The sequence below is a fragment of the Akanthomyces muscarius genome, chromosome 3 (genome assembly GCF_028009165.1).
Source record: "Akanthomyces muscarius strain Ve6 chromosome 3, whole genome shotgun sequence".
Classification (NCBI taxonomy): Eukaryota; Fungi; Ascomycota; class Sordariomycetes; order Hypocreales; family Cordycipitaceae; genus Akanthomyces; species Akanthomyces muscarius.
In genome coordinates, this window is record NC_079243.1 from 485724 (window position 1) to 512918 (window position 27195).

At 48.4% G+C, this 27195-nt stretch overlaps 16 protein-coding genes across 17 annotated transcripts; 2 read left to right on the forward strand and 14 right to left on the reverse strand.

Annotated features, from left to right (window-relative positions):
- Positions 1-3613: 3613 nt before the first annotated feature.
- Positions 3614-5131, reverse strand: LMH87_001476 (uncharacterized protein; the record flags this gene model as incomplete). Its single annotated transcript, XM_056192758.1, has 2 exons — positions 3614-4787; positions 4845-5131. The coding sequence occupies 2 exons, from the start codon at positions 5129-5131 to the stop codon at positions 3614-3616; spliced, it is 1461 nt and encodes a 486-aa protein (XP_056049862.1).
- A 98-nt stretch (positions 5132-5229) lies between these two features.
- On the reverse strand, positions 5230-5713 carry LMH87_001477 (uncharacterized protein; the record flags this gene model as incomplete). Its single annotated transcript, XM_056192759.1, has 3 exons — positions 5230-5461; positions 5531-5619; positions 5669-5713. The coding sequence occupies 3 exons, from the start codon at positions 5711-5713 to the stop codon at positions 5230-5232; spliced, it is 366 nt and encodes a 121-aa protein (XP_056049863.1).
- A 313-nt stretch (positions 5714-6026) lies between these two features.
- On the reverse strand, positions 6027-7264 carry LMH87_001478 (uncharacterized protein; the record flags this gene model as incomplete). The annotated part of the gene is made up of 5 exons (XM_056192760.1): positions 6027-6056; positions 6124-6229; positions 6285-6653; positions 6705-6770; positions 6816-7264. The coding sequence occupies 5 exons, from the start codon at positions 7262-7264 to the stop codon at positions 6027-6029; spliced, it is 1020 nt and encodes a 339-aa protein (XP_056049864.1).
- Positions 7265-7402: 138 nt separating this feature from the next.
- LMH87_001479 (uncharacterized protein) lies at positions 7403-8697 on the reverse strand (the record flags this gene model as incomplete). The annotated part of the gene is made up of 4 exons (XM_056192761.1): positions 7403-7537; positions 7585-7696; positions 8394-8599; positions 8650-8697. 4 exons carry the CDS (start codon positions 8695-8697, stop codon positions 7403-7405), a joined length of 501 nt encoding a protein of 166 aa, XP_056049865.1.
- Positions 8698-9121: 424 nt separating this feature from the next.
- Positions 9122-9733, reverse strand: LMH87_001480 (uncharacterized protein; the record flags this gene model as incomplete). The annotated part of the gene is made up of 3 exons (XM_056192762.1): positions 9122-9199; positions 9255-9261; positions 9318-9733. 3 exons carry the CDS (start codon positions 9731-9733, stop codon positions 9122-9124), a joined length of 501 nt encoding a protein of 166 aa, XP_056049866.1.
- A 117-nt stretch (positions 9734-9850) lies between these two features.
- LMH87_001481 (uncharacterized protein) lies at positions 9851-10182 on the reverse strand (the record flags this gene model as incomplete). Its single annotated transcript, XM_056192763.1, has 3 exons — positions 9851-9883; positions 9947-10114; positions 10162-10182. 3 exons carry the CDS (start codon positions 10180-10182, stop codon positions 9851-9853), a joined length of 222 nt encoding a protein of 73 aa, XP_056049867.1.
- Positions 10183-10503: 321 nt separating this feature from the next.
- On the reverse strand, positions 10504-11503 carry LMH87_001482 (uncharacterized protein; the record flags this gene model as incomplete). The annotated part of the gene is made up of 4 exons (XM_056192764.1): positions 10504-10837; positions 10888-10991; positions 11356-11440; positions 11490-11503. The coding sequence occupies 4 exons, from the start codon at positions 11501-11503 to the stop codon at positions 10504-10506; spliced, it is 537 nt and encodes a 178-aa protein (XP_056049868.1).
- A 580-nt stretch (positions 11504-12083) lies between these two features.
- On the reverse strand, positions 12084-13490 carry LMH87_001483 (uncharacterized protein; the record flags this gene model as incomplete). The annotated part of the gene is made up of 6 exons (XM_056192765.1): positions 12084-12324; positions 12371-12793; positions 12848-12910; positions 12959-13176; positions 13246-13404; positions 13461-13490. 6 exons carry the CDS (start codon positions 13488-13490, stop codon positions 12084-12086), a joined length of 1134 nt encoding a protein of 377 aa, XP_056049869.1.
- Positions 13491-13901: 411 nt separating this feature from the next.
- Positions 13902-15237, reverse strand: LMH87_001484 (uncharacterized protein; the record flags this gene model as incomplete). The annotated part of the gene is made up of 5 exons (XM_056192767.1): positions 13902-13938; positions 14000-14058; positions 14108-14183; positions 14249-14832; positions 14884-15237. 5 exons carry the CDS (start codon positions 15235-15237, stop codon positions 13902-13904), a joined length of 1110 nt encoding a protein of 369 aa, XP_056049870.1.
- Positions 15238-15775: 538 nt separating this feature from the next.
- LMH87_001485 (uncharacterized protein) lies at positions 15776-17988 on the forward strand (the record flags this gene model as incomplete). The annotated part of the gene is made up of 5 exons (XM_056192769.1): positions 15776-16128; positions 16174-16844; positions 16900-17068; positions 17126-17914; positions 17982-17988. 5 exons carry the CDS (start codon positions 15776-15778, stop codon positions 17986-17988), a joined length of 1989 nt encoding a protein of 662 aa, XP_056049871.1.
- A 3-nt stretch (positions 17989-17991) lies between these two features.
- On the reverse strand, positions 17992-18571 carry LMH87_001486 (uncharacterized protein; the record flags this gene model as incomplete). The annotated part of the gene is made up of 3 exons (XM_056192768.1): positions 17992-18330; positions 18380-18460; positions 18521-18571. The coding sequence occupies 3 exons, from the start codon at positions 18569-18571 to the stop codon at positions 17992-17994; spliced, it is 471 nt and encodes a 156-aa protein (XP_056049872.1).
- A 160-nt stretch (positions 18572-18731) lies between these two features.
- LMH87_001487 (uncharacterized protein) lies at positions 18732-19623 on the reverse strand (the record flags this gene model as incomplete). Its single annotated transcript, XM_056192770.1, has 4 exons — positions 18732-19042; positions 19092-19307; positions 19357-19547; positions 19607-19623. 4 exons carry the CDS (start codon positions 19621-19623, stop codon positions 18732-18734), a joined length of 735 nt encoding a protein of 244 aa, XP_056049873.1.
- A 1309-nt stretch (positions 19624-20932) lies between these two features.
- Positions 20933-21235, reverse strand: LMH87_001488 (uncharacterized protein; the record flags this gene model as incomplete). Its single annotated transcript, XM_056192771.1, has 2 exons — positions 20933-21154; positions 21215-21235. The coding sequence occupies 2 exons, from the start codon at positions 21233-21235 to the stop codon at positions 20933-20935; spliced, it is 243 nt and encodes an 80-aa protein (XP_056049874.1).
- A 1513-nt stretch (positions 21236-22748) lies between these two features.
- Positions 22749-23678, reverse strand: LMH87_001489 (uncharacterized protein; the record flags this gene model as incomplete). Its single annotated transcript, XM_056192772.1, has 1 exon — positions 22749-23678. One exon carries the CDS (start codon positions 23676-23678, stop codon positions 22749-22751), a length of 930 nt encoding a protein of 309 aa, XP_056049875.1.
- A 1046-nt stretch (positions 23679-24724) lies between these two features.
- Positions 24725-26049, reverse strand: LMH87_001490 (uncharacterized protein; the record flags this gene model as incomplete). Of its 2 annotated transcripts, none has more annotated exons than XM_056192774.1 (7): positions 24725-25017; positions 25067-25282; positions 25332-25432; positions 25493-25616; positions 25676-25782; positions 25848-25919; positions 26006-26049. In XM_056192774.1, 7 exons carry the CDS (start codon positions 26047-26049, stop codon positions 24725-24727), a joined length of 957 nt encoding a protein of 318 aa, XP_056049877.1. The 2 variants fall into 2 exon arrangements, with proteins under 2 accessions (XP_056049877.1, XP_056049876.1); XM_056192773.1 differs by having other exon boundaries at positions 25676-25794.
- Positions 26050-26803: 754 nt separating this feature from the next.
- Positions 26804-27100, forward strand: LMH87_001491 (uncharacterized protein; the record flags this gene model as incomplete). The annotated part of the gene is made up of 2 exons (XM_056192775.1): positions 26804-26809; positions 26861-27100. The coding sequence occupies 2 exons, from the start codon at positions 26804-26806 to the stop codon at positions 27098-27100; spliced, it is 246 nt and encodes an 81-aa protein (XP_056049878.1).
- Positions 27101-27195: the final 95 nt, after the last annotated feature.

Consider the following 27195-nt stretch of genomic DNA (forward strand, 5'->3'; position numbering starts at 1 on the left):
GTTGATAGCTCCCAATGTATCTCACAAGAATGACCGCCATCTATAGCACATAATCAGTATTTTCTAAGACGCAGCATCCCTCCGACCTCGTTGTCCTGTTGAGCCAGCAAGTGAATCCCTTTTGGCTTTGGCGAGTCGGACAGGATCGAGTTGGGGTGATAGCCCAACCCCGCGCCCGACGAAAAAGGACTAACATCATTGGATTTGTTGAGTAATCGATTAATCAACCCTCGTTGGGCTACGTACATATAGTTTGATCATTTTAAGCGTTAAATCGCAGTGCGAGTCGCGGCCAATCTAACAGTAACGGCCAATTTAACAGTGATGTGCCCTGCACGCCCTCGCCGTAGCCCACTAAAGCCTCGCCGTAGCCCGCCAACCTGTCGCTGTGACCTGCTAACCCCTCCTAATACCTAATCTGCTAAACTCCCACAATATCCCGCTCAGCCCTCATAATTGCACGCTGGACTTGCCAAATGAACAGGCACGCCATCGTCATTCACACCTGGAAAGACATAGAGACCTGGGAAGACATTGAGGGACTTACCAGCCCTCTCGGCACGCCTAATGGTTCTTGCCTGTAGAGAAATAAGAGACGGAAAGACCGTTCCTATGGCTACTGTCCACTTTCGTTTCTTACCTATTTTATTGACAGCTTTCTACCCAACAGCTTCTTGACCAGTTGATTAACATAGTGGCTAGTGGATTTCTAGCTTTCCTATGGTTGACATCCGTGACGAGCGAAAGTCTCAACTAGAAAATGCATCCTGGGTCGAAAGGATCGCCACACTCGCAGCATGCACCCTACTTTGTCAATATCGAAGGCACCATCTCTGCCAGACACAAAGCCGTGGGGTAGTGGGGCAGAAGGAAGGACCTGAAATGAATTCGCGGTGGATAGTTTCATGGATTCATTGCGAATGAGTGATCATTATCGAGCAACAAGAGCTTCCTTCCTTAGTGGAGGCCCCTTTACAATGTGTTCTCCGTTGTACTTGAGCCTGCTGGGGTCGAGCCCCAGCACCTCCTCGCCACAGTCCGACAGCCGCGGTTGTCAGCGAGAAGGTCTTGATCTTTTAGCCTACAAATTTTGTTCTCTCGTACTCACATGTTAGCAAAAATTCTCGTGTTTGTGGAAAAGTTAAGGCTGCTCAGCGAGCGTGACTTGTAGATTCACGCCCAAGGCTTCAAAAGATGGTCGCTAACTACACAGTTTTAATAAATATAGAAATGCTACATAATTATTAGCTAGCTTTCATTTATTTTTCTCTTGTGTGGTTTCGCCGGTCTTGTCGCCTGAGTTGGTGGCCGTACTGTGCTCCTTGCTCTCTGGATCGTCGAGCAGTGGTATTTTGAACGGTCCGTTGACTTCCCAAGCATTTAGACCAATCCTCTTGTGGCCCTGTTTCTCCAGTCTATCAACCTCGCTGTCCGTTTCCTCGCTGTCCGGTTCTGGTGCGGTAGTTAGCAGAGAGCGAAGAGTAGGCAGAAACACATACTTTTGGTTGGCGTCTCCTGGTTCGGCATTTGTACGTGCAAAATAAGTCTGGTAGATTTCCATCTGGAACAGGCACAGAGGATATGGGCCTTTGCTACTGACTTTATATGGCGCACGATCCTTGCAAAGTACAGCTCACCGACGGCGAGCACTCTGGTCTAGCAAGCCGCAGGCTGGCGACCCGGCCGGCTGTTGATGTTAGCGCCATCAGCCACAGAGCTGAACAAATATCAAACTGTTCACTACCAGCGTGCACACGATCTATCATAGTTGCTGTGAGACATAATTAATTTATCTCTCAAGCTAAGTGGACAATATGAGGGGTATTGCGTGTGTCGCTGTCCGCGCATCCGTTTTCTGATCGCCATCCCGCGCCGTCACGTAGGGTGGCCGCCTCCAACGACGGCCACCCCAGCTGATCCGTCTTGCTGGAGGTACGCTCAACACAACTACTTCGATTCATTGATCCTCATCACGACTTCAGCTAACATTTTCCTCATCTATGCACTTCTACATCCTTCTATCCATTTCATGTGTAAGTTGGCTAATGGCAAAAACAATACCGCATCACGTTAGTCCAAGTACGAAGCTCAGCTGGGGCGGCAGCGTGTCGGTTCGTATGCCGCAACCAACGATTAATTGATGACGGGCTTTTCCTAGCAAAAGAGAAAGACTGAAGAAGCTCGAAGCTTTACCAGACCTATAATATAAAGTCATGCCAACTAAGCATATGCTCTATTTACAATTTTATGCTTGTATGCTGTTTTTGATGCCACTGAAAGCAAATGTCACAGAGGACATATCCCTCTTTGGAAGGCGGCGCCATCGTGAACTCTCTGCATCCGCAATGACACTGACATTTATAATCCTTAGAGCCTGTTAGTTTTGTTAGCGAATAATCATAGTATTTCTTCATATATTAATAACCCCAAGTTTGTAAAAACAATGACGAAATATAGAGTGCTATGATATGGACTTACGCTGTGAGAATGGGTTTTTGTAGTCACTCGCGTCTAGATTATCACAATCTGGGCTCCTGCCACTAATAGCAATTGCTATTTTAGAAAAGTGTAAGTTCATGGTAGTTTCTGCCGCATGAATGGGGAAAGTGAGTGGTGTGGCCAGATTTGGTGTGGAGGTCAGCTGTGACAAGTTCTTTAAGCGCAATAGGCGAATGTTGATGAGCACGATTTAAATGGAAAGAAGATGAGCAACTTAAAAAGGTCTTTTCTATGGCCAATATAAACTCTATAATGTCGCAGTGGATTTAGTTCTATCCCTAGTTGCACATACGTGTAGGGTATATACGTGATCTGCGCCTGATGCTGTGTCGCTGCTCCGTTTTCCGGTATCGGTGCCTAGCGCTGTGGATGTGGTTGAAAATTTAGATTTTGATCGCGTGAAAACTTGCCTCGGAGGGAAAATTAAACCACGATATAGACGTATCATGAAAAGCACAGAGTGGCGGCCAAGCCGAGCTACAACTTGGAGTTCTACTGAAAATTGATGTCTGTCCGCAGCTCGGGCTCAGACACAGTACTATGAGCAGCCGGGTTCATTAAGTTGATCTACTGCTCGAGAAATCATTCATACGAAAGCGCTGCCCATCATTCGTGTAGCTTCAAATGTGGTAGAACATAAGCCGGCAATATGGGTTATTTACGCGAAAACAGATTATACACTTCAAAATCATTATCGGTGTACTCTCGTACACTGGCCTGGCTTTCGGAGAATATAGGCGCTGTTTATGGGTCTTGGGCGCTCAATTATAGTGGGTCGCAGTCGGTGAAAGACAGTTTGCTAAGGACACCAATAATGCTCTGCATTGTAAATTATGCACAATCTCTATTGTGTTGAAGAGGAGGTTAAGGGATGCGAAAAAAGGGACTGGCCGGATTTTTAATATATTTACGCAAAGGAAATGGAACAAATTTGGCATGACTGTACATGAAGCCAAATACAGAGGGGTCGTCAAACCTAGCAGAAATCACAAAAAGTCGAGCGACAATAAAAAAGCGTCCGCAAAAAAATACTTTTATCTTTTAGAAAATGTTATGAAAAAACAATCCTCGTTTTGATCGGACTATGCGTACTGTAACTACCTATTGGACATGGTCACTCGGCAGACTTGCTGGAGCGCCGAGACGGAACGGGAGAGCCACCAGAGTGGGCAGACAAGACAGGCGAGACCGAAAAAGGATCATGTATGTAGTTGCCGGACTTTGAAGCAGTAATCACTAAGTCCTGGACCGCCATGAACCAGTTTCGGACCTTCTCTAGTTTCGGCTCCATCGCGGAGGCCTGTCTGACAATAACGTCGTCCGAATGCTGCTTTTGATCCGCCACCCGCCTGTCCAGCTCGGCTTGGTTCTCCGGCTTGCTGAAGAACTCGGTCATCATCTCCTTCGGGGGCTGCTGGTGCTGCGCGTCATATACCTTGTCCCAGAAGTAAATGATGGCTGCATAGGTGGGAGAGCGCAGCATGCAAGAGAATCCTATATGCTTCTCGTTATCCAAGTAGTACTGCAAGTGTTTGTGGTAGGAGTGGTCCGGAGTAATGGCCTCGAGAAACTCTTTCCAGACGTCGTTGAACTGCCTCTCGCTTGGCGTGGAGCAAGTACCCAAGACCAAATCCGGCGGGTGGCAAAGTTGGCGGGGCAAAATTTCCGTAAAGGCCCATTGGACGATGCCTTGTATATTGCCGTCGTCATCGACGAAGATGCGATCGCTTATCAAGCTGGGGTGGCTCAGAGAAAATCCCCTGTCCTCCCTCCAGAAGGACTGGTTCTCGTCACGGACGTGGCGATTCACAGCGTCCAATGCCACAACCTGACGCGCAATTTCATCTTGAACTTCGTTGCTGCGGCGGGCAACTCTCAGGTCAGCGGGGCCCCTCGTGGCCATGAGATGATGCTCGATCGAATCCCAGGCCGTGGTGAAGGTGGGCCGGCTTCGTACAACGCCATCTCGAATGGCGAGGATCTGGTCCGCGCGGCAGAGGGAAGGGCCAATCTGTTCCTTTGTGTCGTCCGATTCATCTGGATACATCGAGCCCGTCTTGGGAAATGTCAGCTCCTGCAGTTGCGCAAGCACGTCCCCGAGCTGCGAGAAGCATCGCAAGCGCTTCTCTCGGGTCATGAGGAACAGATGATCATTTGTGAGAGGCTTGCCACGGAGCCTGTCGCTGATGATCCATGACTGCGTCTTGAACGGATCCGAGGTTAGGCGCTCGCCAGTTCCGTAAGCGCGGACCGTAGGAACAGGAATCGAGGTGTGGCGCTGAAGATATCTGGTCCAACCGTGTTAGCCAAGGGGAACAATCGCAACACTTTTGAAATGCGCATACCTCGTAGTCGCAACCTCAGTCCGGACAACATCCCACTCGTTTCCGAGCAGCGACGGCACGGTGATGCGAACCACCCACTCCTCGCCGTCGTCTGGAAAGACGACCTTGTAACACGAGAATGTATAGCCATTTGCTGCGATACACGATATGCGACAAAACTTGTCACCATTATGACGAGCAGCCAGGCGTTCTACCAACACGACATCAATACTGTTGCAGAAGCTTTCGTTGTGTCGATCCTGGTCGCTGAGATCATGGGGGTGGCCTGGCGAAGGTGGAACAGACATGATGAAAGATGCTTGGAATGATGTTGCTTGTCTGATACTTTTTGGATGCTTGGAAGGAGCGAGAGGTGCTCTCTTAGGTACTTTGGAAAGAAGTCTGCCTAGAGGACTATTATGAGCTCACCGTCCGTACTAGTCACTTCATCTAGCTCTTGAATGCGTTTCGGGCTTGTCCCAAACGGAGCAAGTATTAATATATAATTCTTGCCCTTAAAGCCGACGCAATCAGAGATGCCTTTCAAGTGCGTTCCGAATTTCTCATTCCCAAGCTTCTTCTCGATATGTCTGAGTACAGCTCCAATCCATTTGACCCGATGTTGATGATGTTCAGTGCTTTGCACTTTAGTGTTTTCATCTTTCGCAAACTCGGTGGCTGTCAAAGAATAGCGATTACTGTCATACGTGTTTAACACTATATCATGTTCCGGCAGCTCATACGTGAGCTTGCCCTCCACTTTCGTCCATATATCCAGCTTGGTAGGCGTTGAGTCCTTCGTTTTGTTAGTCGTCTGTAAGTCTAAGTATGAATATATGTGATACCTTTCTATCCCCGCTGATACCGAGAAGCTGATGTGTGACGACCATTTTCAGAATGGAGATGAGGAGAGCAATGATTCGTTGCTGATATCGCAGAACACGACGCCTCTTTTATATTTTTCGGCACACTCTGTTGTCTCTACGCTACTTTTACGTCAACTGACAAAACTCATCAGTGCTGACTTCAAGTCTCTCACTCATCTCGAGTAATCAATTCCCCGTTGCCGAATACACTATACATCTATCCACAGCCACATTTAAAGTGTCAGGAGCTAGCGATGGTAGCGATGGGATCACCATGCGGTGAATAGAACAAAGGTCGAGAGTATTGAAAGGCACGAGAGAACGATTAGGTAACAAACTAAACGTAGCTAGCATCATCATTTCTAATCTGCACACAAAAGTGTATCAGTGTAAGTTGCCCATGAGGAGACACCGCCAAGTTGAGAGTGTAATACAATAAAGCTCTCTAGACTCTGTCGCCAAGTCCTCCATTCATCCATCGATGCCCCCGTTTTGAAGTGGTTATGAAGCCAGTAGAACGTGTTCAGAACGAAGTACTCGCTGTAATAAGATCAGAAGTAATTCTAAAATTGGCCTAGACGGGTATCTTACTTACCGCCGAAAGCCCCTAAGCCGAGATTTTGGCGAAGCCAATGGGCATGAACGTAGATACACGCCGTAGTCTCCAAGAAGCTCTTCCCTTTGGCCAGGAGATAACGACTCAATATGTAGCATAGCGAAGGAGATCCTAATAAAAAGGTCTTTAAGTGACTCGTAACTATCGTCCGGGTAGGGACGTAAGAAAAGCATAGAGACTTTCACTCCTGGTGTGCCCCGGGCGGTGTATAGCTCGCAGAATCCTTCTAGATACTTTGCAGATTGATACGCCCACGGTGATTCAAGCTCATCAGGAATCGTTAAAGATTGAAGTTCAACGACGATGGCTGTCCAATCGTGACGTAGAAATGGTGAGTTTTCCCCTTCGCTATTTGTTCAGTTAGTTTATAACCGTTACCAGCGCGTCAGCCGTCCTCACAATATTAGCTGCCAATAAGCCCACACAATATTATGTGAATTCTGGTCACGGACTCTGTCGGCTAACCTGCTTAAATTAGCCGCGCACTAGAATGGCGTCTTTCTAACCTACCTCTCTTTGCAGATGTGATGCCGAAGTTCCTCTAAGGCTTGCTCATATAGAAGTGAACCAGAGCGTTGCAATACAAGTGCTTCAAGGATTTGGAGCGCGATGTAGATGTTCGCGTCAAGTGTTGCTAACCCTTGCACATGTCGGAGAAGATCGGGAGGCTCTCCGATAATTGAACCAGTGAGTGAGAGGCCAAGACGGCATATATACTGAATAACAGGCAATGAAGGGTTCCCAATGAACGCTGTTTCTAGTGCATCGGTGCTGCAAGGTAGCTTATATATGTATTGCGACGGTAAGATGCCAATACGTGTCAGATAATGAAGGCCAGCATCGTACGGCCGAAATGTTGAGTAGAATGAATCAAGATTCTGAGGATACTGAAACGGCATAACTGGAGGGATAGCAGAATAAGAAACGATAGTATAAGGAAATGAAGATGAAGAGTGCATGGCCAGTAGAAGAGAGTATGTTCCAACTCTTTATAATGTCTAGAAAGGAGTCTTGAGGCTATGCTGGCAAACAATTTGCCATCAGTGCGGAACGTCATCGGAGTTGTTTGCAGCGACATCTGTACCGAGATCATCGTATCACTGCCCAGAAATAGATAAGCCTCGAATGAACACATAAAGCTCCCAACAGCTTTCCTCTTCAGATAAGTTCCAGGTCTTCACTGGGATATCATGGCGCTTAGCTATGCTGTGGATCGCCGTCTTCATTTCAACCTATGTCGGATTAGCATCAAAAGAGGGAGTATGTTAGTGCTACTGACCAGAACTTTGCACAACTCGACTTCGTCATTGTTCTCTTGCTTCCACTCCCATGTTTCCCGACCGAGGCGAATGACTTCTAGGACGTTTTGACTCAAAGAGAGCGAGCCTGTACTTAAAGTACCATTGTGAAGGGGAATTGAGGCGATAGAACAGTGGAATTTGACCAATACCAATGAGCATCGACAGCTGTCCGGGAGAAGCTCTAGCGTTTCGTTCGCTAGGGATTCTGCGTCGAGACAACAGGTCTCTGCAAATACCGCTAGGATAACCTGCCGCGTATAAAGGGCACAAAGAGTGCTCGGCAAGTCTGTAAATTTTCCATACGCTGTCTTGTTAGACATAAATACCGTCTATAAATCTGCTCTCAAACGTTATTATCTCGTGAGAAAGAAAATATGCATCATGATTGTGTAGCGCAAGGCACTGCCTCTTATATATACACAGTGGAAGCGTTTGGTTATCCGGCGACTCTGGTCAAGGGCCTAACACCTCCACTCATGATCTGCTCCAATTTCTTCTTTACTGGCTGCAGATATACTGAAATACGCTGACAATCAGAGTTCATTCTGTCGTATTTCGATACTTCTCATACACTGTCGATGGGCGGTGACCTATTCTACAATCATAACATTCCCACTCTGGTGGCAGCAAACTCATGAAAAAACAGACAAACTTGTAAGAATCATGTCGAGTAGAGTTCAAAAGATATTTCAAATGCACTTCAGCACCCTCTTCGTTTCCCCTAATTGCCTCATATATGCATAAGTATAGGGCACAAATGTCAAAGTGACCAGTTCCCCATTTGCACCGTCCCAGCTGCTCGACAGCGGAGTTGTAGAAGGTAGACGCGTCTTCTCTATACTTTTCAGCTTTATCCGAACTTTCTTTGAAGTGCAGCAGAAGAAAAACGGCTTGTTTGGCTAGATGTATAGTCTGGTGATCTAGCCACTGTAACGGGCTAGCGTTTAGTAGGACTGGGACATCGATTTGCAGAAGCAACCGGAAATAAGGTTTCTGCATGCAAGTTTTAGTACCAGAATTCATCCAAAAGTGCGAGCGCTTACCTTGTTAAAGTGTTCCGTAATCGGAGGAATGATTCTTTGGTCTTCCATGTTTTTGGCTGGTATAGGGTGTGACACGTTCTGTAAGACGGAGGATAAAAGAAGACGTAGCTAGCCGTGGGCAGATCAGACTAGTTATATTCACCAGTCAAGCTGCACGTCGCGCCCCTTGTACGTTAGGATGGAGTCGTTGAATCATTCTTCAACGTGATGGCAAGTACCAGGCATGTTGGTCAATGGTTTCCAAGACATCTTGCACAACGGCTTGGTTTCCTCAAGAGTCGCGCAGTTCAGCCCTTTCAAATGAAAAGCCTTTTCAGGTCATGATGCAGTAGCTAAAAGGCTTGGACTAGCAAGGTTTTTATATTGAAAAGATAGCTCTAGAGCATAGAAAGTATCAATTGATGTATGGAGCAAGCTTTACAGCAAAATAACACAGCTGTATCCACCCACAGAGCATGCTCCTCGCCACAGCCTATTTTCCGTCATCGTGAGAAGTGTTGTCCTTTATCCCTGTAGCATCGGCACCGCGGCAATACCGATCTACGTTTTCCTGGTACACATCATCGGTTAAGGCGTCAGAGTTGTCCTCGGTGTCTCCATCGCACTCGGACCCTGCCGTTGAGTCAGGCACAACAGTCCTCTTCCGTGGCTTATCAGGAATGTAAAACATTTTCAATGCCGCCGCCAGTTTACAATCCCATAGCAGACTGGCGATATTTTTCAATTCGACGTGATCGGCGGGATAGAGGCCGCAGTTCGCACAAAGTACCGCAATGGTAGCGATCGCGACAACCGTCAGACCATCTTTCTCATCACGCTTCTCCTTGGCAACTATTTCCCCAGGGGTATGCTGGAGCATGTTCCATAATGTATCTTCGTATTCGTCTGTTTCTTTCAGCGTTGAAATTGGCAGCGCCAGCCCGACATATGGCAGAAGCTCGGCTGTGGCCGGTTTAATTTCCGTTGAAAAAGAGACGAGGTCTCTTGCATTTCGTGTGATGCCCCATAGTGTAATTGGGCCGTTCGTGCCTTTTGAAGCAAGGTTGGTCGCTCGATGCAAAGTTCCGGTTAGAGACTCGTCCATGGTTGGTGTCTTTGAAGGATCAGGGTGATGTGTAGAAGAATGAGCGCCGGCAGTGCGTTTATATTTATAGTTTCTGTCCACACTTTTGCTAGACTCCAACCACAGCAGAAAACCGCACTAGACACCTTTGCCTCCAAGTTCTCCACGCGCCTCGAGATAAAAATTATTATCTGTCGTGTGTATTCTCTTTTGGTGGGCTCTCATCTCATTTACATTCGCAAACTGACGCAGACAGGGTTTCTTCGTTCGATCTGCAACCCCTTTGAATAGACACTGGACGCGCTCATTTTTCATCTTTCTCCATAAAATAGAATGAGCACTTCTATAGTGAATAAAAAGATCCACTTGCATCGCGAAACTTTGTCGACAAATTTGACATATCTATTCTAGTTAGTGGTCTATTTTGTGTCGTGCAAGGCTCATCTTACGCGAGAATATCCGTCAGTCATTCCCCAACTAGGGAAAGATGACTCCACGGTCGGCTCACTGGCGTAATACCCTTGGATATCTTCCAAAAGGCTAATCATTCCCACATCAGTAGAAATCGTGCTGAATAGAGGTTCAGCAAAAGGGGGTTCCTGCGGCTGTCCTTGCGCTCCATCATGGCTTGAAGCGCCAACCGCGCCGTTGAGCGGTGTGGTAGAGTTCATGACTTGTCCAGACAGTATCAGGGTGAAGCATATGAGTGACACGCGAAGAAAACAGAGCAGGACGCGCAGGATGACTTTATATACTCGGAATTAGCTGCTATATGCCGCCACTGTGCCGACTCATTCGCCAGCAGTTCGCTGAACAAACGTTGACGTATCGCCGCTATCCTGCAGCTCCACATTGACAATACATATGCCTTGCAGAAGACGAGTAAAATGTGACAACGCTTCATAGGCCATGGCGTGAACCTGTGCGCGAGCCGCAGCTTCCCTCTCCCAAGTTGAGCTGCAGTGGCATTCCACAACAGAATTTTCTATGTCGAAAGTGACATTGATGATATCCTCAAAAACCTCCTCGACAAGTTTTCCAGTAGAAACATCAACAGTTTCTTCTAACTTTGACGGTTCAAACATCTCTAGGCCCCTAAGAAGACTTTGAAGGTGTTGAGCGGAGCTGAAGGTTCTAATTAGTTATATTCTAGTCTTATGAAGTCAAGTAATCACCTCTCCTGGGTCGGATCCTTTAAAAACTCCCACAATTCAGTGATCCAGTACTCTGCATGTTTAGGGCAGACTGCAATGGTTGAGTGAAGAAGTGAGAGGGACCTCTTTGGAATCGCATGTGTCTCGCAAGCCCCGACCAAGATAGTATCGAACACATGCATGATCGTGTGATATACAAGAAAACTATTGCGCAAGTCCCTTAGTCGAGGTGTGCTTTCTTAAGGTTATATACATTTCGATGTCTAAAGAAATATATTGGCACGCCCTGAGAGTCAGAACCAGAGTCCCACGTTTAATGGGATGGACTGGCATGTGCTCACTGGGAAGCTTGTGCTCATGTTCGCCACTCAAGATAAAACTGATTCTCATGGGGGTGTTCCTCTTCTTGGTGTCTCCGAACTTCTGCAGCGCTCTTAAACTTAAGCTTGCAGCCATCTATCAAGCATGTGAAGTATCCCATCTCCATACATTGCCAAAGCATGTGATGCTCCTTCCTGTAATGAATGAATAAATCAACTTGAAGTTCAAACTGTGTTTCGCATTGCCGACAGTACTAAATAATTAGTCCAATAGTCATTTAATGGTCCTGGGGTTCGACATACACGGACATATCCATCTCTGCCAACCAAATTGACTCGTGAAACTCTGCCATCCCCGTTGCGCACAACGGGTTTAGAGACAGATTGCATCCCTTCACGTCTAAGTGATGTATAATCAAGAGGAAAACCACCTGGCTGTGGCCTATAGTCGACTGGAGGAGTTGAGGATGGCAAATGTCGGTTTTCTTTCTGGTCCGTCCACTGCATTCGAGCTGCGAGTGTTGTCCGGCTCTCTTGTGAAAGCGAAGGAAGATTCGTGTTCGTTAGGAGAAGAAATCGGAAATTGAAAACAGCTCGGGATAGTCGAATATATATATATTTGAAGCATGAAGTCGATTCGAAGAGACTAAAACTTAGAAATGAAAAAAAAAGAAAAGAAAAGGAAGAAAAAAAAGAGCAGGCAATTGTGCTATTTTAGGAACAAATCCTAGAGAAGACTGGGAGACTTCCTCCGGATACGACGCGTCTTGCAGATTGTAGCACGTAAAATTTAGACCTCGTCCTTCGCCACATCTCCATTTCATGCGGTGGTTCCTTTTATCATTAAAGCTGGAAAATTGTTGTTAAGTATAGACTACCTTCAGACAGACCCGCAGTTTAGATATAGATCTGGCAACTTTTGTCTTCATTGAGGCATGGACCTCCAAGAAAGGTCACCCCCATCCGTTTCAAGGAGCTTGATTCCGCGCGGTATTCATCCATCTGCCCTTTGCCTATGTATTCTTGCATATAGACTTCCATAAAGCGGAGCAACTCCTGCTGTGCGAATATAGCACAGTCAAGCTCGCACAGCCGGACCTTGGCGCCTTGTGCCACGGTTCGAATGAATCCAATCTCTCTATTTTAATTAGTCGGTGATTCTAGCAACGCCATCAACGTCATACCTTTGCAAACTCAGTGTCCTACGAAAAATGTTTTTGTCCTTCTGTAGGTGGTTGAGGTGATTGATGACCTCGTGCAGAAAAGCTTGTGCATAATGCTTTGTCTGGGCATCTCCCAATAGCTGTTTTCTTGCCAACTCAACGTAGGCCGAATACCATGGATAGCAAGCCACAATATCAAGGATACTGCCGGACCCCTCTGTGGCGAATCTTGGAGGGACCTCTAATATCTGTTGAGACTTTTGTGACTGCCGTATCGCATGCTGGACCAGGCAAGATTGTAAACGTCGGACATAATTCGAAGCTAGATCATTGCCCATCTGCGGGAGCAGCCATTGAAAAAGCTGCTTCAGATCTAGACTCAGAAGGAACGAAATTGCTGGCATCGGTAGAGAAAAGCTTGTCGGAGAAAGTGGTTGCGTCTCACTGTATGGGGTTAGTCGACCATCCGTAGACTGGGGGGGATGGGGGGGGGCTTACAACAGCATAAGCCAAGAACCTGTCAGTTTCGCCAGCTCATTCCATGTGATGGGCTCCTGAATTCTAATGTTTTTGTCAACAGGGAATAAGTGAAATGACCATAGTGTGTACCTTGCTTGCTTTTCACACGCAGATAACAGAACTGTCTGTAACCTCCCCGTAGGTATACCACTACAAAGGTGGTATAAGAAAGTGAAACTCAATCCTTCAATCATCCAAGGTAACTTTGTAGACGTTTGAGTAGACTCTGCAAAGCGCTGCCATTTGCACTGCTCAAACTGATCTATGTTTGTGTTCCCTCCATAGCGAAGCTGAGCGGCGGCCGGTGTCTGCTCAAATAGTCGGTGTCCAAGGCGTAGTACTGTAGCGGCGAATCCAATATCGAAATCTTGACTAACAACAGTGAAACTCTCCTCAGTCGGTTCATGAACAAGAGAGCAAAATAGATTGTTCAAGTCATCTGGCGCTATAATCGGATAGACAGGCAGGATGCCCTCGTAGATGGTGGAAAGATAGCACGGAAACGCTTCAAGTGCCATAGCAGGATCGGGTTGCAACTTAATGGTGTTAATATTTGTTATTCGAGACCACAGTGCTAGGAAACAGAGCGTACCTGAGCCAAAAGCGATAGAATGGCAGTCATATTTGCGAAGTAGTCGGTCAGTAGCATGGCTTGCTTTCACCTTCTCTATCTGGAAGTGAGAGGGTTTCTGAGAAATAGAAAGAGGGAAGAGAGGCCATATATGGAAGAAGCAATTGCACGAAACTGCCAAGTCATCAAAAAGCTCTGACACCACTCCTGAGAACGTGCAAAATGAGGCTGTGCATTTGGAAATTGGGATGCAACGTCTGTGGAGATGTCCTCCATCTCACGCTGTAGGTCCTTGAATTCTTCCATGATTTGTATTATGTATGTTTTCAAGGAGACTGTTGAGTTTCTTCTCATCATTGCCCATGCGATCTGAAACATTGTTTGATGGGCGGGTGGGTGCATTATCCTGCGTGGGCGCGGTGTGTTTCGCTTTGTTGTGTTGGAAGTGTTAAAGTGAAAGGGCTATACCAGCCATCGATTGAGGGAAATGATTATGTCACTTAACAGATGAGATTTCTGCTCTTGATCAATCGAAAGCCGGGGAGTCTTGTGCGTCTTACGTATCTAAATATAGAGTGCCACTCGATTCGTTAGTTGTTGATGCTATGGTCCTTGCGTTCTAGATAAACTTCAACAATGAACATGATAAAGATTACTACAGTACTAACCCTCAGTTCAGGGGTCTTATACATACGCACCAACTGGCCGCATGTCTCCCAGCGACAATCTAAACGAGACTCCGCGCTGCGACAGAGGTTTTCCGCGAGCTTGCATTGCTGGTTGATTGCTCCAGAGAACTCAACTCGTACGCAGAGCGTCCGAGTGCGGATTCGTCCTTGCGCAAAATGCTGTTCGCTGACTGGTTCCTGCTGGACCGGTCCATGTCCAGCTGTGCCTGGTCATTTACCGGGCTCTGCTCAGTCGCTCGCTCCCGAGTGTATGGCCACTGCAGCAAAACTATCATCGCCGCTAGGTTAAGCATGGAATGGCACAGATATTGTACATCATGGAATGGAGGCACTTGTTTGGCCTGAAATGATGCTTCGGTCGCCGCCAGCCCAACAGAGAAGAGTATCGGGATTGAACCTGCGTAGACCCGCCTTTTCAACGCAACCCAGATGGCAGTGCGACTGCGGGCAGCATCGTGTTCCACGGAATCGATGGTGTTCTCGTGCTCGGCAGGACGATTCTGGGAAGCGTGCCAAGTCACAAAGAGCAGAACCATCGTTTGTATTGTGACGACGATCCAAAGCCACTGTGATCCTCTAGTGGCATATTGCCAAAATCCAAAGGCTAGTATAACTACCTGCGCGATAGAAGCAAGCCCAATCAATTGATTCGCAACCCCTTGAAGCGGCATGGTTTGCCCAGGAAGCCTATAGCATAGTTCAGCCTAAGAGTCGTGTCAGCACAGCACACAGTTCAGGCAGGGGCAAGTACTTACTGGAGCAGCACTTGTGCATAGCGCATTTCCAACTTGTAAAATGTTGAGGAGTATGTATTTGCTCAGCTCTGCGTCGTCTTTCGTAAAAAGCACTAGCAATGCCACTGCTGGTGTTGACGTCACGAGGTAGATGATGCACCTAGCTTTCAGCAAGGTAGTGACGTCCTTGCGTTGGGTGGCTTTGGCGAAGGCTGCAGCGTGGTATAGTAGTCCGACAAGGCACACAAAAAGACCGGAGACTTTTTGCAAATCATTGACTATGTACTGCATTGTAAAGCGGCGGTGAAAGCTGAACCCAAAAAGTAGGTGCTTGGGGCATTTGGGTCCTATGTACTTTACCCGTATCGAGGACATTGGTGAACAAGCGCAACTGGAAGTGGGAGATTTGTGTCCTGTTCTGATACCCTACTGTCATAGTGGCATATGAGTCCACTCGAGCCGTCGAGCCAGAGCTAGGGCGTTCTCTGTCATCTTGCGCCCGATCCTGTGCATTGCGTAGGTAGTTTTGTCGATGTGATACTCCCCCCCAAATGACGCTTGACTGACTGAGCACGAGGAGGGAGATGAACCCCATAAAAGTGAGGAGGTCTTCGAAAAACCTCCTCACTTTTGTGGGGCTTGCCTCTTCCCTCCCGCTGCTGCACGAAGTCATTCCGAGTCCACGCCATAGGCGGCCATGTTAGGCGGCCAGGGCGGCCAAGCTAGCAACCTGCAGGAGCGCAAGTGATTTTTATTCCTCGCCCCCTGTCGAAGTCTCAGTGGCGCATGGATTAGAGTCTTTTAGCTCAGACTTGATGGGAGACTTGATGGGTCTTCCGCTTGCGACGGCATTGTGGCGTGCATCGCGGCAGTGCGATCAGTGGGATGACAGCCAGTCCGGTCACCTGCAGCCATGCGCATGGCCAATGCATTCGGCCAGCCCAGCGGTTTTCGTTTCGAACCAGCAACAGGACCGGCTGAAAAGGAACTCTTTCATGTCATCATCGCCATGGCACTTGACACGGGCGAGACCTTCGCGAGTTCCGCCAGCAGAGAGGCCACAAGGGAATACTCTTACATCGAAATAGAGGGACATTATGAGTGCTATGATTTGCTCAAGAAACCAAGGGGCAAGAACCATAGCGATTATGAGCTTTCATCGGCCCCATGCTGTCGCGGTCGCATTCCCCATAAGGTGGCCCAACACAAGATTGCGTTGCGCATCAGCGAGACAATTGAGCTTGGATACTGGTCGTGGACAGATTCGTGAGTAACTTTTCCTGTTGTTTCATGTCGTTCTAACAAACGCAGAGGCCCAAAACGACTAAATCTTGCTGTGCAAGAAGGAAGTTGTGAAGACAAAAGGGATACGCTCTTGGCGAGAATAGAGAGTCGATGTTCGAATTTCAGTGAGAGATTCGATGCGGCAAAGGCTGAACAGGATCCAAAATGCCGGGCGCGAAGCTTCCGGGAGCTTTTAGCACTCATGAAACTCACAGAGAAAGGCGCTCGCGATTCGATTTCGGGACTAAGGCAGGATGTGCTGTTTGCCTACCACGGCGATACGTTCGCACGCAAGATACGTAACGGCATCGCGGCTTTGACAAGTGTTTCTTCTAAGAAGCAAAGAACACTCTTCTGCCGGATCCTCGATTTTCGAACGAATCCCGGCCAAAATCTCTATGAACTCTTCGACGACGACGCGGCGCACACGGATAGCAGCAATGCAAAGACACGATGGTTACCCTGGTTCAGTGGCTCTGTCGCGACTGCTGTTGCACGCGCAAGTGATGCCCAATTCTCGGAATCTGGAAAACCGAGAAAAGAAGGGGAAATCATCAGGAGGGAAAAGATAGCTCACATAGTTCATCAGACTATAGATGAGCTGACAAAAGCCCATCAAACTACAATAACGCCGGAAGGACCAATATTAGGACCTGTGATCGGGGTCAAAGCTCTTGCCATTTGCTCAGCCTTACAAGGTATGCATCCGAAGTCCGACAGTTTGGCCAGCCTATCAACTAACCTACGATTCAGAAGAGTCATACCTCTTTTTTGATGCCCAGCGGAATATTCCCATCGAATCCATCCCAGCTTTCGCCCGCCATCTTGCAAGCCTTCTTGTAGACATAGACTGGGCAGGGCTGCCGGCGAACGTTTCTGTTGTATTTCCCCTCTTTCTACTGAGCTGGGCAATTCGCCGAAAGTATGAATTTCTTTGGCACTACCAGACCGGCGGGTGATTTTAGCTGACAGATTATAGTTTTTCTGACGTCTGCAACTTGTTAGGGCTGCCGAACCTTGCGGGGCTTGGGCTAGATTTGACGAGCCAGTTCGATCATGCTGAGCTAAGGTGGCGTGCTGCTACTCAGAACTGGGAGAAGATGACGGCAACGGAGATCAAATTGGCCGAGGTACAGCTCCATCAAGACTTGCAAATTATAATACAAGATCTTCAGCGTCTGGTCATTGGCGAGTACGATGCAGAATCGGTGATTTTCGAGCGCCTCAGTGAGCTTCCGGTCACCGACCACGACTCTGCATCTCAGAATGTAGAGTGCGCCGAAGAGGCAGGATCTGTGGCCTCCGACGAAGGCTCTCTTTTCATGCCGCTCCAATCGTCTGTCGACAGCGGCTACGTGAGCAACGCAGGGAGCCAACAGATGTTTGGCAGTACATTGGTTGCACCATCGTCGGGCGCCTTCGTGTTCCCGAGCGCGTTGTCTTCCTGCCGCAACGTCCAGCAGGATCCGGCGGCCGCTGCCGGCGAGACTGAGGGCGGTGAACGGACCGATGCAGCAGCCGGGCAGAAGAGAACGTCAGCCGGGGACAATGCTGCCTCAAAGAGGCATAGACGGAGCGCTGCAAAGGCCACGGCGAACTCGAAAACCGGCAGGGGGTCGAATGCAGACCCGTCATCTACTTCTCACACTGCTCAACGGGACGAAACTACGTCGGGAGCCTTCGGTAACACTACAGATCCTGTGCAGGAGCAAGCGTGGGTGGAATTTCTGCAAGAACAAGGAATGAGCTCCGAAGACTGGGCCGCAAGGTGCGACGGCTTCTCAGCCACATTCGGAATAGCACACGTTGACACCCCCATCATCGACGAGTTACAGAATGTGAATTTCAAGGAGAACGCAGCTGCTCTGCCAGCCTTTTTATCGGAACCACAGCCAAATGGAACGGTGTCCCCCACGGAAGAACCCGAAACCCAACGTCCGGCAACACAAGATAGGAGCTAGCAGCATTTTTGATAATTGCCTTTTCCGAAATCTCGCCCTCTGTCGTGTTCCATTTCCAGAGCATAATGTGGACAGGTTCGCTGGAGAGCGGAGTCAAGATGGCGACCTCGTTCGACTCAACGCGGATCCAAGACTTTCCTTCTAAAAATGCCGCGACTGGTGTGTGTTCTAGCTCCCCTCGCTCTATGCTGTGGCGGAAAAACACGTCCGGATTATTAGAGAGCTTGTGTTCTAATTAGCCAAATTCGATCATCGCCCAGCGCAACACCCACGTTATTATCGATGAAGGTACCGAAGCTTGTTATCTCAGGTGTCTCATTATAATGTAACTTTTTGCCGGTCGGTGACTCTTCCTGCACAGTCGCAGTGAGTGATGGGAGACTTTTGACGATCGTGTCAAGAAGCGGCCGAACTTCTGTTTGATCGCATGTATACACCACATATAATTCGCTTGAGTTATTCATTTTCGTGTTGTTCGCGTCTGTATATCATTGCTATGAAAGGACTGTCTGTTGCAGGGGCGGGGGTTCTATGGCCTTTTAAACTTGGTGGCCGTGTGACGGCCCCCACTGAACACTCGCACCTCATTGGCTGTGGGACTTGGAATTCGGCGGCAGCTAACGCCTAATGAGATCCCTCGCGAATGAGCTTCATCCCAGCAGTAGCTGAAATTGAATCCAAGAGGTCTTCGGGAAAGTCCTCGAGTCCGAAATATACTGCGTCATGCTCTAAAGACGGCGATGTGGACGGAGAAGTCATTGGTCCTGTGGACTCGCCCGTGCGCGGTGGTCCATCACTGTCATCGCTGTCTTGATCAGCCAATTGAGGGCAACGCAAGGAGGCTAGTGTGGACAACAAGGCCTTCAGTCGGGAAGCGCTTAGTCCGTCGCCCTCAGATCGTGAGATTCTCCGTTCAGTTTCATTTTCTGGAATACCTTGTAACATTTAGCCTAGTAGCTTTGATAAATACGATGGGCGTCATACCTAGTGGCGCCTCTATTTTTGGGAAGATGCTGTACTCCGGGGTGGCAGCAACATTGGCATGGTCATGCTCTTGTTCGCAATGAACCGCGCCTCTCCCAGTGTCTTTGTCCGCGATTTCCAGCTTAGGCAATCTAGCCAGCAAGGCTTTCAACCGGGTAGCATGGTTGGCGACATCATTGTGTGCGCCAGCAGCATCATTTTCGTTCTTCAGGGTATCTTATATTGGTTAGCTAATTATTTTAGGTAAAAGTAGGGGGCAATTTACTCGATGGTCCTTCTTCGCGGGTACTACCTGCAGGCGGAGTATCGCATTTCGGATGTCCACATTGGAAGCAGGTAGCAATGGGCCAGTCGTTGGCTGAAGAATATTGCCATATATTCACATTGAAGTTGTTTTCTTCATGTGCCTTTGTATCGCCGGCAGCCATGTGCACTGTGACGTTGGAGAGAGGCGCCCTAGTCGAGTGAATAAGGCGAACGGCAATGTTGAGCCGATAGGACATATCACTACATACATATTCTCAGTCTGCATATTTTCCCGGGAGAGCACGTCGCCGTTTTAATGGTTGAACCAACGTTTTGGAGGCCACGCAAAGGAAGGAAAGGGTAATACTGGAACAAGTTCAGGAAGTACCCTTTAAATAGATGCACTTCACCAAGACAGACAAAGACGGCGGAGCGGAAAGCGAAGACTGGTCTCGCGGCCTATCACTCGCCAGCGAGACATCACGACCAGCGCCGACACCCTGTCAATCACAATTCTTGCATGAGTAGATTTGAGGGTTTGTAGGCCCGTTGCTCGCGTTTCCTTTTGGTAGACGATATGTATACGTCTATATATGCAATGCAATGCAATGCAGTGCAATGCAGTGTAATGCAATGTAGTGCAATGTAATGTAGAGTAAAGAGTACTAATTGGGACGTTGCGGTGATTGGTAAGCAGTACGACGATGTGCCCACTTTTTGCGTTGCACGTGAGCTGCGCTTTCCTGCTGAGACATGTACCGAACTCCTCCCACGCTAACTCACAGCATTACACTACATTACATTACATTACACTACATTTCATCATTGCATTTCGCTTTGGCACCATCCCAGAGACTCACTGTCCCATCATGGCTACCACTTATGTGCCTAAAATCTTGGAGAGAATCGAAGCGAAAGCCAGAGAATTAGATGGGGAACTGAGTTGCAAGGATCTGCAGATTCTGACAGGCCGCCTCACGTTCCTTTGGGAACTGAGCCTGCCGGGTACAACTGAAATTACCAGTTGGCGCCACAAACGAAGCCGTCAAGCTTACGAGGAAATGCAGGATGTTGATTGTCACCTCTTTCTTGCTGTGATCTTATCCGTTAACCCAACGGAATCTGGTCAAACGAGGTTTCAGGCCGTCACTGAATATCTCCGCAATCTTGGACAATATGAAATGTACTGCTTCACGCCTAGAGCGTCGACATTGAAGGCACTGCGCGACCTGGCAGACAAACCCTATATTGCGAACAATGAGCGATATTGCCGTCTAATGGAAAAATTGTCTCGTGGTAAGTATTACTATAATATGACTAGCTTATACTGATAGTTCGAGAAGAAAAACAGAATGCTGTCGAATTTGCTTTTTCGCAAGTGCCAATAGAGAGGCTCCAGCTGTTACCCGGGCTCGTCATGGAAGCCATAAGTAGCAGCAGAAAATTCGCACAGGATGCAAGCCAAGGAGAAGCGACCACGACATGCGTGAACATCTTCTTGCGGCCAAGGGAGGAAGATGGAAGCATTGTCATAACTGCCGGTTCGAGAGCCTTGCATGCTATCAGGAACGCCCTTGCAATGTCCGAGTGGCACATCAATAAAACTTGACTCTTTTCCCACTTATTACTTCTGTTTCTTTGCCCTTCGGAACGTCGAAGGAGGTGGCAGTCTTTATGTTATACCAGTCGACACTGCCCTGCTGGTCAAATATGCGTAGATATGACGTTTGAGCCATGGATATCTTTTTGTCTGTCGTGAATGCGGGAAATATTTTGGAAATAATGTCCTCCTCTTCACCCCGAATTGCTTTTGCTCCCTATGCAGGTACAAATATGGTCAGTACTTCATTTCACTTCGCACTACTTGAGGGACTTACCTCTTCCTCAGGCTCTGCCATGGTGAGGGACAGATCGTTCAGCCCTGGAACTCTGTGAGTTTTTCGAGGTAGTGTACGTCTATTTTATTCTTGGTACAAGATAGCTTCACTGTACATGGCAAACTTGAATGAAGACAGCCTTCAGAAAAGCCAGTCGCTTCGGTACCTATTTACCCCCCGCCCCGCAACGGAGCAGTACCCAAAAGAGCGCCTAAGGCACGACGGGACGCTGGGCATGTGACTAGCGAGTATTACGTCACGCCGCGTGCAGCTATATCTGGGTCGTTCTATTGTCAGTGTCGAACAACGCCTAGATCTCGAAGCCAATGCTTTCAAGCGCGGCGGTGGCACGATGAAGTACATAAATGAAGCATAGCATTGGGGCTAATTGGCAGAACATGAATGCTGTCCGGGCGGAATTAGCCGCTTTTCATTCCCATAATTCGGGCAACAATTGCCCCTCGCGTTTCCCTCGCGTTTCCCTCGCAACTGGTGGGCTGTGATTAGTCACGGCATCATGACGCGATGTACCACTCCAGCCGCCGCAAGGTGCTAGTGGCCGGAGTTGCAAGACTGATTGACAGAGACTGCGCCAAGTCCAGCATGATAAGTGTGCCCTTCCAGTGGCGAGCTTCCAGAGTTTCTTGACGCGTGCCACCGACATCTCTTCCTTGGCATCTCATCCTTAGTCTCGATGTTCAGAAGGATAGTAAGATAGAAAGCCTCAACAAATGGTGAACCCCTGCTCAGACTACACTCGAGAATTTAGCGATTTCCGGCAGGAGCAATTTTAAATATGGAGAGTGGTGATGTTGATTTCATCAGCCAGCACCGCTGCGGGTGTTGGAGGACAACGGCAAAAATCTGTAGAAGCTTATCTAGGGTACTTTGATCGGCAAATAGTCAAGACAAGTGTTTCCTCAGTCATGCACCCACTTGTGTCAAGCTTCTGATATTGTATCGAAATTGAAGTACATGATCGTTCGGCCCCCGGCTTTCGCGTTCTATTTTCAAATGGCACGCGGTTTGGTTTCGAAACCGCATCTTGATTCGCCGGCAGGGCTTACCACCAGTGTTCCTAATAGGAGAAACTATTCTGGACCAATGTGACTGTTTAATTATGGGTGAGTCGATGAATGGCATAATATTTATTCTTTATTATGGCCTTCAGGTGGCTGCAGTTAATTAATAACTACAATACTTAGTGACCCGATGGATGGACTGTTTAGAGGCAGGCAGTCCAGTCCATGACCCTTGGACTGACAGGCGGTCCAGTCCACAGCCTACAACTCGGTAGGCGGTCCAGTTTGAAGCCTCTGGACTGGACGGACCGCCTATTAGGAACGCTGCTTACCACCCTTAAATTAAGGATTGTCACAAGGCATGCGAGAGTAAAAATAATAGGCAAGTTTCCAAGACTATTTTTGAGAAAATAATGTGACTAGACTGAATCACCATAGCACTCTGCAGCGACCGGAAGAGAGACAGCAAAACACCTTGGGTTGAGGTACGAAATCCCCAGCAACACATTAACTTATGTGGAAGCGAAATGTGGTTCTCGAGGGCTTGTGTTGGTATTCGTCGAGGTGAGAGCATCGTCGTTCGATGACTGACGATTCGCCCTCGCACGTTCTTGTGCTCTTGCGAGTTCTCGTGCCTGGCCTCGAATATCTGGATTTGCAGACGGGCGCTTAGACGAAGGGGTTGAGCGAGTTCCCCAGTCAAGGCGGGTGCTGGCAGGGGCATCCGAGTGATCACTCTCGGGGGAGTCAGATTTGTACGGCTTGATCCGGAGCGCGTGCTGGTATTCTCCCGCGAATTGTGAACGCTTGGGGGGGGACGGTCGTGGATAGCTGGCCAGCTGAGCGGCTCTGTGGCGAAACTGAGTAAAATTTTCCTCGTTGAGACCGAGGATAGATTCCAGCTGGTCAACGACGGAGTCAGGGTCCTGGATAATGATAGACTCCGGGTCGTCATCACTGTCAGAAGTGGACGGATCAGGTACAGGGATGTCGTAGAAGGAGACCAGATAAGCGAGCATGGAGTGCTGATGGGGAGTGGACGGTGTTCGGAGAGTGTAGAAGGCGTTGGCATGGCGGGGAAAGCGAGCGGGATCGGGCTCGAGGATGCCTCGGTCAGGGTGGAAAGCGATGATGGGCCGGATTGGGAGAGTAGGATTACGCAACGCGTTATTCCTGAAATAAGCGTTCGTGCGCATGTTATCAGCTTTGAGTTCGTCGAAGCGCTGTTTGAAATTGTCGAAGCGCTGGTTGACATCGTTAAAGCGCTGGTTGACATCGTCAAAGCGAGTCTTCACGTCGGCCGTTAACTCCTCCAAACCAGCCGCAACTTGATTGAAGGAGCGGCGAATGGAATAGAGCTCGTCATTCAAAAACTTATCATGTCGATTCTGGAGCTCAACGTATTCGTCACGCAATATATAAGGAGATAGTGCTGAGGTCATGGTGATCATAATAAATGATGAGGTAAAAGGAAAGTACGGTTGGGCTGTTAAAAGAGAGCGGAGAGGGAAAAGTGACGGCGAGGCGGCCTAGATCACGTGCAAGTACCAGGCAGCAGAAGCGGTCACGGACCTGTTTGATCGCCTACAACCTTTGCTGTTCACTTTCTCAGTACTTTGCCTTTGCTAACTGCAACACGTCGTAGATGGCAGTGCCTATCAGTAACTCTTATTCGCAAGGCTTTGTAAACCCGATTCAAGTCTGACGAAAGCTAGAAATACTGCACCTTAGTCAATTGGAAGCGCCACGGCGAAGCGCTTTTGCAGGCGCGCTGGCATGAAGCAACTGGCATCTTCGTCCTCAAGCAGCCAATACGCGAAAGAAAAAATTGGCAAGGCAACACCTTTTGGATGCGGGAACTGTCAGTGATTTCAGTTTCTCGGGAGAAAGGCGCTGGTGCGGTCTTTACGCGGCCAGGACTCGATGAGAAGGCTGTCGAAAGAGTGTGTCCCAGCCACTCGCCGAGGTGGCGTTCAGCACCGCCTAAATGTTTAGGGAGTCTGCTCCCATCCAGCTCCAGCACTCGTCAGTTGGCGATATCGGGAGTATGGAGGCATGGAACTGGTAGGACATGAACACGGATGTTCCGCAATTTAGTCACTTCTTTTATTAGAAGTGAGCTTGGTCGCGAAGCTGAGTGGCCAACAAGGACGACTTGTTGTCTTGCTACCTCAGGAAGCACAGCGGCTCCAGCTACTCACACTCGGACAACATGTTTATCTTCCTCTCAACACCTATTACAAGTAACCCCTTCTAGAAGATCGCCGAAAGTGAAAACTCTGTTTGATCGCATGTATACACCACATATAATTCGCTTGAGTTATTCATTTTCGTGTTGTTCGCGTCTGTATATCATTGCTATGAAAGGACTGTCTGTTGCAGGGGCGGGGGTTCTATGGCCTTTTAAACTTGGTGGCCGTGTGACGGCCCCCACTGAACACTCGCACCTCATTGGCTGTGGGACTTGGAATTCGGCGGCAGCTAACGCCTAATGAGATCCCTCGCGAATGAGCTTCATCCCAGCAGTAGCTGAAATTGAATCCAAGAGGTCTTCGGGAAAGTCCTCGAGTCCGAAATATACTGCGTCATGCTCTAAAGACGGCGATGTGGACGGAGAAGTCATTGGTCCTGTGGACTCGCCCGTGCGCGGTGGTCCATCACTGTCATCGCTGTCTTGATCAGCCGGGTCTAGTGTGGACAATAAGACTTTTAGTCGGGAAGCACTTGGTCCGTCGCCCTTGAATCGTGAGATTATTTCTTCAGTTTCATTTTCCGGGATACCTTGTAACGTTTAGCCTGGTAAATTTGATAAATATCAAGGGCCTCATACCTGGTGGCGCCTCTATTTTTGGAAAGATGCTGTCCTCCGGGGTAGCAGCAACATTGGCATGGTCATGCTCTTGTTCGCAATGAACCGCGCCTCTCCCAGTGTCTTTGTCCGCGATTTCCAGCTTAGGCAATCTAGCCAGCAAGGTTTTCAACCGGGTAGCATGGTTGGCGGCATCATTGTGTGCGTCAGCAACATCGCTTTCGTTCCTCAAAGTGTCTTTAATGAGTTAGCTCAGTATTCTGGGCAAAGGCGCCGGGCAATTTACTTGAATGTCCACCTTCGCTGGTGCTACCTGCTGGCGAAGTGTCGCGTTTGGCGCGATCGTGGATTTGTTCGCCCACAGCAGCAACCACAGTATCCTTCGCACTAGTGCCCCATAGTTAGCATATAAATTTGAGTTTGGGTGTCAGCTGGGGGTGGTTTAACATTTTTGAAGTAGCACTGTTGTATATCGTATTGCCACCTTCCGCAGCCTGGGACGCGGGTTGGGAAGGTTGGCCGGGAGTCTGAGAGCTTGATTCAATAGCTGAACCACTGCACACACTCGAACCTGTATAATTTTTCAATTCAGACGAAATACTTAGGCGATAGTCAAGCTGGTCAACGTACCTGGATTTATATGCGTATCCTGCAACTTGAGCTCGGCCGCCATAGTGTCGGTCGACCTAACTTGTGCACGCCCCGACTCCGTATTGTTGCCAGTCATCTGTAATGCGCTGCTGGTAGCTCTGTGTAAGCATCTGTCAGTTTGGAATCGGGAACACAAGACGCAAGCACTGACCTTTGTGGCTGTTCTCTGCTTGACCTCTCTTGGAAATGTCCCGGCATCGTTTCACCTTGCCTGAACTGGTGGCTGTTTTGAGCATTCGCATTAGAGCATAAAGGCCTATTTGTTTGTGGCCAATAGACGCAGAAACAGAAGCATTTGCCCGCACTTACATCTTCGGGAGCGACTTGACTACCTGGTAGAGGGCCATGGTCATGAAAAGGCGTTGAATTGGTATCTCTGGAGTTGGAAAGATAATGAGGGAAACACGCGGTATTGCTCAGTTTTTATAGAGCCTCGAATCATCCTGGCCAGCTTGCTCATCGCGGCGCCGTATCTGAGCAGTCACCTACGAAAGCTAGTGATGACCTCTACGGTGGCTGATGCAAGTTAGGAGCCCTGCCTCCTCATGGAGAGAGATCAGAGTAGAAATTGCTCAAAATAGACAAATGAGCAGGGATTGTGAGGGCTGTTGCTGTCAAAGTATGTCTTGTTAACACGAACATCGCGTACATCGAATCCTGCATCCTGCAGTCGCGGGAGCTTTAGCAAGGCTCTATTCAAATAGGGCATAAAGTTGATAGTCTATCAAGCGTATGGCTTATAACTATACTATACTCGCACTATGACGTAATGCAGTTCCGGGCTCGGCTTGAGCGAGTGCACGTGATATCTGGATGCGCTACTTTCCCGGCTGAACCTCGCTACAACCTAGCTGGACTCTTAACACCCGCTGCAACGATTCTTGATGCATCGACGAAGATATACGACCGACGCGCTACATGGCTATTTGCTTATTTGACTGAAATACTACTGTCAGAACTCTGTTAGAGCCCAAATGTGTGTTGCATGGCTCTAGATGAAATGACTGCCCGACTCGGGCCAGGTGCCCCGCCTTCCTTCAAATAGCGTGACATAAAGAAATAAAAGCCAGCGGGAATTATCTTTGTTATTGCCACGACTTGTTCACCATGGCAGTTAGGTTTTCAGTCATCCTGCTATTGAGTCTTCTGCTAATATTTGCTAAGAAAGGTGATGACGCCCTTGCTGGGCGCGACGAGCGAAACATTGCGAGTCATCGATTTCCACCACATGCTACGAGCGATCGAACATTCAAATTCCAAGGACTGTACATATCAGTTTTCAACGAAGAGACACAGGACAGAAAGACTCTGGAGGAAAACGTCACGGAATACAAAGATTTCGAGGTCCCAAAGGGCTACACAACCTATGTTCGAGGGGTAGAGATAATGCGCTGGGAAAATTAAGACGAAATCGCATGCTTGACCCCATATAAATCGTTGATTCTATAACCCTCGTTGTGGCCGCACCAAATGGTGACTGATACGTCTTGCGTTTCATC